The 11,731-nt window shown below is 39.4% G+C and overlaps 1 protein-coding gene across 2 annotated transcripts in view; it reads left to right on the top strand.

Annotated features, from left to right (window-relative positions):
- Positions 1-11,731, top strand: part of IQGAP2 (IQ motif containing GTPase activating protein 2) — a 286,332-nt gene that overhangs the window by 188,525 nt on the left and 86,076 nt on the right. For both annotated transcript variants that reach the window (XM_022594569.3, XM_022594577.3), the window contains exons 12-13: positions 3,786-3,910; positions 11,123-11,286. In XM_022594569.3, coding sequence (XP_022450277.2) covers positions 3,786-3,910; positions 11,123-11,286 — 289 coding nt within the window. The remainder of the gene's footprint in view (positions 1-3,785; positions 3,911-11,122; positions 11,287-11,731) is intronic.

Here is an 11,731-nt window from a genome sequence, read left to right on the forward strand (position 1 = left end):
GTACAGGAAAAATTAAAATTAGACTTTTTTTTAAATGGTGTTTGACCACTTGTCTGTGTAGAGAATGGCCCCAAAGTAGAACAGTGGCTTTTCCTTGTTTTTAGTCATCTTGGAAAAACTGATGCTCTTACGCTACTTAAATTTGACCGCCTGTTCCTATAACTCCTCAGAGTTTATTTCCAAGGTAATTTATTTCTACCTCCACTGTTTATATTAATGGCACCATCCTCTCCTCCAAGCTTAGAAACTCGAGTTAACTTGAGTTTTCCTCTGACCCTCTGTGAGGCACCCTTGTGCTGTGAATAGTCTGCTCACTTTTCTCCCCAACAGCAGCCAATATGTGTGCACAATACCTCTGCATAATGTTTCCCTTTCCCAGCAACCATCTCATTTAGACATTTTACCTTTGCTTTTGTAATAACCTCCAAATTGGTCTTACCCTGTCTTTTCTCTTCTCATTCATTCTTATGTAACTAGGCTTTGCTGCTCTCTCAGTGCTAGAGACGGCAGAGTTGGTCACTCCCTTATGAAGCCTAATAGTCTAATGAGGCTTGTTGATAAAATAATTATCAAGGCACATATGGAGCATCCCTGGCCACTTCCCTCTAAATAACAGTACCCCCCTCCCTCCAAATCACCCATTTTGATTATCAAAAATCCTCTCTTCCCCCCATCCCAATTTACAAATAACCCATTAAGGAAATAGTCCCAAACCCCATTTGAGAACCAGTTTTATTCCTGTGATTTTCAGCTGGGGCCACAGACACAGCTTCAGAGTGCAAGTATTCTGTGTGAAACACTTTAAAAATTTGTGTTTGTTTAAATAATCTTTTAAAAATTTTATTTAAGTACTTTCTGGGTCACCTGGGTGACCCAATACCGACATGAGATTCCAGGGCCCCCTTTGGTTCTTGTATTGAACATTCCAATGGCCCCAAGTGATTTTTCACAGCCTCAACATTTCAATTTCCATGTCAGCTTTTAACCCAGTTCTTGGAAGCCCAAGTTGGCAGGTGTTCAGGTTTAAGGAACACTGGGCCTCTCCCTTATGGTTGTACAACTTCTTTATAGTACACGGGTGCTGGGCAGGGCTACCTGGATGAATTCTTACTAAGTCTCTACCAGTTTACCATGGCTTCTGCCCTTGGGGCTGTGTTTTCCCAGAAAGGTTGTTTTGTCCAGTTCTCACAAGAGTGACATAGGGTTGGCATTGGTTCTAGGCATGCCCTGTTCGCAAATTAATTGTTCTAAAATGTAGCTCTGTTTATAATGCTCCTCTATTTGATTGTTGTCGCTTCTTATCTGAATTAACCCTCAACGTGGTGTTCTGCCCTTTGCTCCAGCTACACCCCTCCTTGTATTTTACACTTCAGCCAAGATGGATCTGAACACTCTGTTCATTCTGGCTTATCTGCTCCTATGCATGCTTCTCTCACCACCAGGAACGCGGTGCCTATCACCCATCTCCGCCTGGCACAGTACTGGAGCTTCCAAGCCCTTCCTGCCATAGAGGGTGCTTCCGTGAACTATTTGCATGTTTCTCCCACCCCAGCTAATGTCATCTTTTCTGAGAACCAGCATGATGTGGTTAAAGGAACATAACCTTGGAGCCCAAAATATCTAAGTTTGACTCTTCCTAGCCGGGCCCCTTTCTGTTCATCTGTAAAGCACAAAAACAAACACACACAACAAAAACACCTACTCTGCATCTGCCTATGGAACTATGTTGTGTTATTCATAAAATTTTTCCCTTTGGCTAGTATTTGTTCATTTCTGAAGAAATGATGGGTGATTGTGGGTTTTGTTTTTTTTTTCTGTGTTCATCCTTAAGCTTTTTCATTTTATTCCCATTGGGTCATCATTAAATGTCAGACGTGAAATGCCTGTAAGGATTTTGCACTTTCTTATCGAATGGTCCCCATCTATAAGGGATGCTAACGAGTGCAAGTTGCCATTTATCCATATTGTCATTGTGGTCAGTATTATTTAGTATATATTGCTACTAGTAAGTATAGAAGAGTATTTTCTTAGGTTTATAACTCTTGATAAAATGAAAATCTCACACAGGACACTGAAACAATTTCAAGCCTGTGTTTGGTGATGCCTTGTTCAGGCACAGAGAATGAATCGTCTCCCCCACTTCCCATTCTGAATGATGTTTTTCTCTCCCAAGCTACACTCAGTAGAAGACACCTCAGTGTCATCTTGAAGCAGGCATAACTTTGAGAAAATCCGTCGCAATGAGAAAACAATTATAGACGCAATGTGATCTTACTTCTTGGAACCTCTACTGTTAGCAAATCCGTAGGTTCTATTCAGAAGTCATACTGCAGAGTGAATCAATATGTACATAGAGGATTGCTCTTTATTTCCCTGGTGTAAAGATGCACAAGCAAATTAAACTATTGAGTTTCTATACTTCAGGCTGGAATAGCTCACTCATGTTAGCTTATGGTTGTAACATTGGTTCTGTAGTGGGTTTTTTTGTTTTGTTTTGTTTTGTTTTTAATTTATTTTATTTTTGGCTGCGTTGGGTCTTCGTTGCTGCATGCGGGCTTTCTCTAGTTGCGGCGAGAGGGAGCTCCTCTTCGTTGCGGTACGCAGGCTTCTCATTGCGGTGGCTTCTCTTGTTGTGGAGCACAGGCTCTAGGCACACGAGCTTCAGTAGTTGTGGCACGCGGGCTCAGTAGTTGTGGCTCACAGGCTCTAGAGCGCAGGCTCAGTAGTTGTGGCGCACGGGCTTAGTTGCTCTGTGGCATGAGGGATCTTCCCGGACCAGGGCTCGAACCCGCGTCCCCTGCACTGGAAGGCGAATTCTTAACCACTGTGCCACCAGGGAAGTCCGGTTCTATAGTTTTTAAATGGGGAAATTGATGATTGAAAAATGAAAGTTTCTTAGTAATATGTCAAGGTGGATCATCTTTTTTTCCTAAAATTTCTCAAGACAGGAAAAATAATCAGAGTGTTGGCCAAACTATTTTCCAGAGGGCTGCAGAGTGAGGAGGGTCAGGGATCAGAATGAGGGGAGAGAATGTAATGGCGGTGAGTGGACCCAGGAGAGAGGTGGTGAGGGGCTGCTGAAGCCTGAGGAACGGGCAGGTGAAGAGGAAACTAGGATGTTCTGGGTCAACTGAGGCACCACCTCTTCAAGAAAACAGGCAGTGAAGATGTGTGTTATTCAGCAAGGTTTCTGGAACAGCATTTGCTTTTTATTTGATTTGTCACTGGAAGTATTAGGCCACAAGGTAACCCAGCTGTGTTAGGGTTACAGTTAAAAAAAAAAAAAAAAAAGGCCTCTCAAGGCTTGGATTTGGGGAATGAACGAGAAAAAAAAAAAGGGACCTTTGATGGAAAGATTAGGAACCGTGGTAATTCCGAATTTTATCCCATAATACTCATCTGGAGACTAAGCAGAACTAAGACATACAAAGGGAAGGAAAAATAGTTACTAAAAAAAGCAAGTAATTTCACAGAGTTAAGAACTTTGAGGTTTTTTTGCTTGAGTTAAGTGCAAGATTGGAATTTGAGGAACTTGCATTAAAAAGCATTGTTACCTCAAAGTATTTTTAAGGGAAAAAAAAACACCCTTAGTCTAAGTGAGCTTGGTGTATGTTGACAAAGCTGCAGAAGACAATTTTACTTGCCTTTATCCTGTTGGTCTAACCTCATAACATCACATTGAGCCACATGTGTCAAACTTAAGATGCATGTCCAATTTAAGATGCATAACATGAACAAAGAATGAACGTCTCTGATTAGTATCATGCTTGTTTTCTCTTCTACAGTTACGCAAATGCACTACTCTCCATTAAACTGGAGGCCTTATCCCAAGGGCAAGATAGCTTAAGCTGGAATGAAATTCAGAATTGTATTGATATGGTTAATATTGAAATTCAAGAAGAAAATGACCGTAAGTATGGAACAGTATCCTTCTCTAGTTATAGTGGGAGAATAAGGTAGCTGGACAAAACGGTCCTCTACATCAGGGCTGCCCTAGAGCCCTATGAGAACACTCTCCCCTAACAAGTCTGTATGTATTTATATGTAAATGTTATTTTTGTACTACTGTCCCAACATATTATAAACATTACAAAGCAAACATAAGCCATAAAAGGATAGAATAAAAGTACATAAATACAAGTCCTAATATCATTCTATTTATTGGTACTTGAAAGATGACTGCTGTAAATAACTCAGCTTTTTAAGCAAGCACTCAACTTTATTTTGACCTTTCATGTACGTGGACGTTTTTCTGAAATATGACACATGTCCCTGCCCTAAGAAGAAATTGCAACACAGTCTGACTGTTGTTTTATGATCTCAAATCATGGTGATTTGCTGTGTTTCTAGAACTTAGGAGCACTGAGCATGAAAGTGGACAGTCCAAGAAGATGTGCGCTGAGACACGCTTTCGTGAATGTCAGCTTGCTTCCCTGTCCTGCCTCTTACTTATTAAAACAGAGTGACGAATGGGGAGCTCTGTAACTTAGGCAATGAGTATAATTGCTGCTTTGTGACCACACGAGTTTCTGCTGCCTCTCTGCGTTTTCTTTCAGTGAGGCATTTGGGGATCCCTGCCTCAGATGGCTGACACATCACACACTTGGCTCTTTTCTGGCATGTTGGCTTGGGAGCTGGTAGTTCTTGGCAGATGCTAGTTACGAGGGAAGCACTAATGTAAGCAGATGTTCAGCATCATCAGTGGGGGGCGGCGTAGGGGACGAGCCTGGTGTGTGTGTCCGCTTACAAAGCTCAGGTCCCCAGCTTCCTGCCATCCTGCCTCCTCCTTGATCCTCCCCAGCTCCACACTCTCAGACTCCAGCGATGGTTTGGGTGCTTTGGCTGATGCCACTCAAGGGCTGGCAAAACACAAAATCATGTTCCATCTTTGTTTTCTAACTTTTCCCTTATTCTTTGGGACAACATGCACAATCCAGGTTTGCTTTGGTGACTTATGGATGTCCTGCTTATGCAGGTGAAGGTGCGTTAATTCTCAGTACTGAACAAGTGTAGTTTTACTCTCATTCTTGACATTGACAAAGGGGTACGAGGAAGGACCTGCCATTTTTTGTCCCAGATTATCAGATAGAGCCTTTGCTTTTACCAGGAAAAGAAAAACAGTATCATGTGTATAACTTTGAAAGAAAGTGGTCTTTTGTAGGTGGATGTTTTTAAGCGAAAGTCTCTTTGGATTTGTATGACATTTACCTAGGTAACCGTACTAAGTTGTTCTCCATGGGACATTTCACACGGCCATTACCACATTGCTTTCAACCGTCTCGGCGTGAAGCATATATGCCATAACCAGAATAGTAATTTTAGAGGCTAATATTTCCTTTCTAGAATTTGGGGGACTTAATAGAAAAGATTTAACTTCTCTCTGTTTTGGTTTGTTGTTTTGTCAAAACGGGGTATTTTTGTTGAAAGTTCTTGAATTATTGAGCTTGATATCATCTGTTTAGGTAATTGCTTTAACAGCTAAATTAAAATAAATATACCGTTGCGAGTAGGCCCCAATTGCACAATATAGAAATTAAATCATCTGAAAGAGCTGAGAACTTTTCATGGACATCTTGAAAGTGCGTTACTCTCCCCATCCCACCCCTGCCACACGCTCCAGAATCCAATCCTATGTCTGAATTGTGGTGTGGATGAGGTGTGTAGCTAATGGGAAATGATAAACGTGGAAGGTGAATTGAATGGAGAAGCTGCTAAATGCATTTCCTGAGATTTGGATGCTCTGCTGATTTCTTAATGGAAAGTTTACTTTTCCCAGTCGAGCCTTAGAGGAGTATTATTTTAACCAGGTAACTTAGACAAGGAAGTTTTCTTCCTGTGAAGTTTTGCTTTTTAAATTTGGTAGGTACCATTCTTTGTGAGTTACCTCATCTGCTGTCTCAAATGCAACACCTCTAAGGGGATGCCCGCTCTCTCCTTGGACTAGAATGTTATCGTATCACATGGTGATTTAAATCAGTGGGCCACGAACTGAGGCTCAGCAATCTGTGCTCAAATGGGATTTTCTCTTTATTTTTAAACAGAGGAAGTGATGCAGATGGACCCAGGGGACTTATGGGAAGGTTTTTCAGCTCCTATGAAGTCATTTACTGTGACATCAGCAGCTTGTGTTCTTAGAAACACACCCAAAACTTAAGCAGGTGATTTCAATCAAGTCAGCCGACATGCACTCATTCCCAGGTGACCAGCTGCTAGGAACACACGTTCTCTTTCTTAGATGTAGTTCTGTAAAGATCATTTTTGGATGGGATGTTTAAAAGTATTTAGACCAGTTAACCCAAGGAGGTCAACTGACATAAGGGGTCAACTGTCACTTCCAGAGAATGATATAAGTATGCCATGTTCTCCAGTGTATAAATATTACGGGGTGAAATGATAATACCTTGTATGTGGGTAGTACTTAGACTTTCTCAAGTTCTTCCAATGTTTTGAGATAACCTAACTTGCATGTTAGAGAAGTATTTTAGCTGCTTCTTCCACCATATTGGAGTATTATAGTCTGAAATAATTTCTAGACATTTTAGATTGTCCCTTTTCTCCTACAGGTTTTTTCATTCTTAGCAATGGTCTTTATGGGGTCATTCATTCAGGAGATACTTAGCTAAATATTTTACTTTAATTTGAATGTCAAAATGAAGATACCTCTTAAAAATTAGAAGTATGTATTCTGTTTCATAGCATATCACATTTGTAGAGTGGCTTCTGATTGTTTTTGAAGAAAAATAACTGACAAAATGAGAGAATGTTTGGCTTTAAGTATGTTTATTTTCTAAGCTTACTTCTCATTAATGTTTAGTTTCTTTATTAATTCTTGTCCATGAGCACTCACTTGGGAAGCGGAAGCCCCCTGTTAGTATGTGAATGTGTGTGTGTATGTGTACACATGTGTACCTATATCCATGAATAATGCACCCATACATACATACACTATAGTATTTTATGACTGGATGATAGTTTATTTTTAAGAATAAGGTAGTATTGAGAAGTGACCTCCAAATAGATCCCTTGTACTAGACTTTCAAAAACTTTTCCAACTGCATGGCTTGGCTTCTGTGCTTTTCATTCCTGGACCTTACAGTCTATGTCCTAAGATCCTGTATGTAGTAGAGATAGTAGAAGGTTAAACTGGTGGATATGCTTATTCATCCTTTGGTACATCCATGAATTAGGGTTCCAGATGTAATTTTAGCAGCCCGCATTAGAGAATTTGTGACATTAATTATCCACACTTGAACCTTAAAAACGTCCCCAAACATGCATGACTTTGTTAATTTCTATGGAGCCGACCTACACTTGGCAGCCACATGTGGCTATTTTAACTAATTAAAATTAAATAAAATGTAAAATGAAGTTCTTCAGTCATACTAGCCACATTTTTTAACATCTTTATTGGAGTATAATTGCTTTACAATAGTGTGTTAGTTTCTGCTTTATAACAAAGTGAATCAGCTATACATATACATATATCCCCATATCTCCTCCCTCTTGCGTCTCCCTCCCACCCTCCCTATCCCACCCCTCTAGGTGGTCACAAAGCACCGAGCTGATCTCCCTGTGCTATGCAGCTGCTTCCCACTAGCTATCTATATTTGGTAGTGTATATATGTCCATGACACTCTCTCACTTCGTGCCAGCTTACCCTTCCCCTTCCCTGTGTCCTCAAGTCCATTCTCTGTCTGCGTTTTTATTCCTGTCCTACCCCTAGGTTCTTCAGAACCTTTTTTTTTTTTTTTTAGATTCCATATATATGTGTTAGCATACAGTATTTGTTTTTCTCTTTCTGACTTCCTTCACTCTGTGTGACAGACTCTAGGTCCATCCACCTTGCTACAAATAACTCAATTTCATTTCTTTTTATGGCTGAGTAATATTCCATTGTATATATGTGCCACATCTTCTTTATCCATTCATCTGTCGATGGACACTTAGGTTGCTTCCATGTCCTGGCTATTGTAAACAGAGCTGCAGTGAACATGGTGGTACATGACTCTTTTTGAATTAAGGTTTTCTCAGGGTATATGCCCAGTAGTGGGATTGCTGGGTCATATGGTAGTTCTATTTGTAGTTTTTTAAGGAACCTCCATACTGTTCTCCATAGTGGCTCATACTAGCCACATTTTAAATGCTCATCAGGTGCATGTGGCTACTGGTTACCATATTGGATGGCCCAGAACATTTTCATCATCACAGAACATTCCGCTGGACAGCACTGGACTATACTGACCTTGAAAGTCACTCTGCTAACACTCTAGGGAATTGTTTGGTTTTGAACTGTCTCTTTGGCATTCTTTACAGAGTGGTGAAGTAGAGTAAACCAACTAATAGTGTATATCCAAATCTCTTTGCACTTCCGTTTTCTTTTCTGTACATCTCTACATTAAATTCTTCCAGCTCTGCTATTCTATGGTTCCATCATCCAGTACTTTGGCATTATTATGTAAGTGAGGGTTACACAAGAAATGAGCATCTCTGCTGCTACTTGTATGTCAGATTATCTCCCCTTTTTATAACAGCTTTATTGAGATATAATTCATATACCATAAAATTCACACTTTTATTGTGTTTTTATGGTAGTTTTTTATGTATTTAAAAAATTGTGGAACCATCACTAGTATCTAAATTCAGAATATCTTCATCACCCCGAAAAGAAACTTTATACCCGTTAGCAGTCACTCCCTTTTCCCCCTCCCCCCACCCTCTGGCAACCACTCATCTACTTTTTTTCTATGGATTTTCCGATTCTGGTTATTTCATATAAATAGAGCCATGTAATATGGCGCCTTTTGTGTCTGGCTTTTTTCTCTTAGCATAATGTTTTCAAGGTTCATCCATGTTGTATCATGTATCATTATACTTCATATTCCTTTCTAGGTCAAGTCATATTCCATTCTAGGGATATACATTTTGTTTATCCAGTCTTCAGTTGATGGATATTTGGGTAGTTTCTACTTTTTAGCTATTATAAATATTGCTTCTATAAAGATTCAAGTATAAGCTTTTGTGTAACTATATGGTTTCACTTCTCTTGAGTATATTCCTAGGAGTGGAACTGCTGGATCACATGGCAGTTGTATGTTTGATATGTTAAAGAACTGCCTGTTTCCCAAGGTGACTACCATTTTCCATTCCCACCAGCAACGTATGAGAGTTCCAGTTTCACCCCATCTTCACAACACTTGTTATTGCCTTTTTTAATATAGCCATCCTAGTGGTTATGAAGTGGTATTGCATTGTGATTTGGATTTGCATTTTCCTAATAACTAGTGATACTGAGCATCTTTTCATGTGCTTATTAGCCATTTGTATATCTTCTTTAAAGAAATACCTGATCAAGTCCTTTACCTGTTTTAAATTTTTTTTCTTTTTCTGTTGTTAAGAGTTCCTTATATAGTTATTATGCTTGTATATCAGGTATATAAGGGGTTTTTTTAATCAGATATCGGACTTGTAAGTATTTCCTCCCATTCTATAGATTGTCTTCACTTTTTTTGAGGGTGTCCTTGGAAACATAAAAGGTTTAATTTTTATTTATTTATTTATTTTATTTAGTTTTGGCTGCATTGGGTCTTCGTTGCTGCATGCGGGCTTTTCTCTAGTTGCAGCGAGCGGGGGCTGCTCTTTGTTGTGGTGCCCGGGCTTATGGCTGTGGCTTCTCTTGTTGCGGAGCATGGGCTCTAGGCGCACGGGCTTCAGTAGTTGTGTCGTGCGGGCTCAGTAGTTGTAGCTCACAGGCTCTAGAGCACAGGCTCAGTAGTTGTGGTGCACGGGCTTAGTTGCTTTGTGGCATGTGGGATCTTCCTGGACCAGGGCTCGAACCCATGTCCCCTGCACTGGCAGGCAGATTCTTAACCACTGCACCACCAGAGAAGCCCAAAAGGTTTAATTTTTTTTTGAAGTGTAGTTAATTTACGATATTGTATAAGTTACAGATGTTTAATGCAGTGATGCACAATTTTTTAAGGTTATATTCTGTTTGTAGTTACTTCATGAGATTGGCTGTATTGCCTATGTTGTACAATATATCCTTATAGCTTATTTTATACATAATAGTTTGTACCTCTTAAAGGTTTGATTTTTACAACATCCCATGTATTCGTTTCTTTTTTTTATTTATGTTTTTGGTGGTCACAGGTAAAAAGTATTGCCGACCACAAAGGTTTACTCTTAAATTTCTTCTAAAAGATTAAAAAGTTATATTTTAAAGCTTTTTTGTGTAGATTTATGATCCATATTGAGTTACTTTTTGTGTATGATGTGACGTAGGGAGTCCAACTTTATTCTTACGCAGTGGACATTCAGTTGTCTGTGCCATTTGTTATAAAGACTGTTATTTACCTGTTGCATTGTCTTGGCACCCTTGGTTAAAAATCAATTGACTATACGTGTAAAGGTTTATTTCTGAACTCTAAATTCTATTCCATTAATCTTTAAGTCTGTCTTTATGTCAGTACCATGCAATATTAACTGTAGCTTTGTAGTAAATTTGAAATTGGGAAGAGTCCTCCAACTCTTTTTTTTCCAACATTGCATTGGTTATTTCTTGATCCCTTGCATTTCCATGTGAATTTTAGAATCAGCTGGTCAATTTCTGTTTAAAAAAAAAAGGCAGCTGGAATTTTGATAGGGGCTACACTGACTCTGTACATCAGTTGGAGTACTGCCATCTTATTAATATTAAGTCTTTTGATCCATGAACATGGGCCGATTTTTCCCTTTATTTAGGTCTTTTTTTCCAATGGTGTTTCATAATTTGCAGTGTCTGTGTCTCATCCTTGTTTTATTAAATTTATTCCTAAGTGTTTATTCTTTTTGTAATTGTAATATATTTGTAATTGGAGTCTATTACAGAATTTTTCCTTAACTTCATTTTCAGATTGCACATTGCAACTATAGAAAGATACAATTCACTTCTGTACATTGACCTACTATGTAAGCCTTAGCTGTACTTGTTTATTAGCTCTTGCAGTTTGTGTGTGTGTGTGTGTGTGTGTGTGTGTGTGGTTTCTTCAGCCCCCGTTTCTAACTCAATCTTTGCTATAGGTGATTGGAGAAAGCTTATAATGTACTATGACTTAAAAGGAAACTTTTTTCCTTTATTTTCTAGGAGTTGTAGCTGTAGGGTACATCAATGAAGCCATTGATGAAAGGGATCCTTTGAAAACCTTAGATAGTCTGCTGCTACCCACTGCTAGGATTAAAGATGTGGACCCAGACTCTGCCCAGCACTACCAGGATGTTTTATACCAGGCTAAAACACAGAAATTCATGGTAAGTCTTAGTAGGTGTGTTTCTTTTAAATTTACAGACCAGGTTGGGGACAGAGGGGCAAGAGGGAGGATTTTTTTTACCCATTTTTCCTAAAGCTCATAATTTGCTTATCTATGTATGGATCAGATTACAAGTTAATAGGGCTGTTATTTTCCTGGTGTCAAACATGAGGGGGAAACTAGCTCCAGAGCTGCTGACTGCTTCTACTCTTTCACTAAAAATGCACTGTGGGTGAGTTCTTGTTCACAGTCCAAGTTATTGGATATTTACTGAGCACACACTGTATTCATGGTGCAGTATATGGCATCTGGTAGGGGAAAGGGGGATCCGAGGAACACATGATACCATTTGAATGTTCTGTCCTTATCCTCAAGATGCTTAGAAAGTTACTAAGACAGTGGGCATTCTCATATAGAATAGTTATATAGCAGTAGAGATGGGTATG

The sequence above is a fragment of the Delphinapterus leucas genome, chromosome 3 (assembly GCF_059928025.1).
Source record: "Delphinapterus leucas isolate spDelLeu-1000000601 "Yukka" chromosome 3, BTC_Dleu_Yukka2, whole genome shotgun sequence".
Classification (NCBI taxonomy): domain Eukaryota; kingdom Metazoa; phylum Chordata; class Mammalia; order Artiodactyla; family Monodontidae; genus Delphinapterus; species Delphinapterus leucas.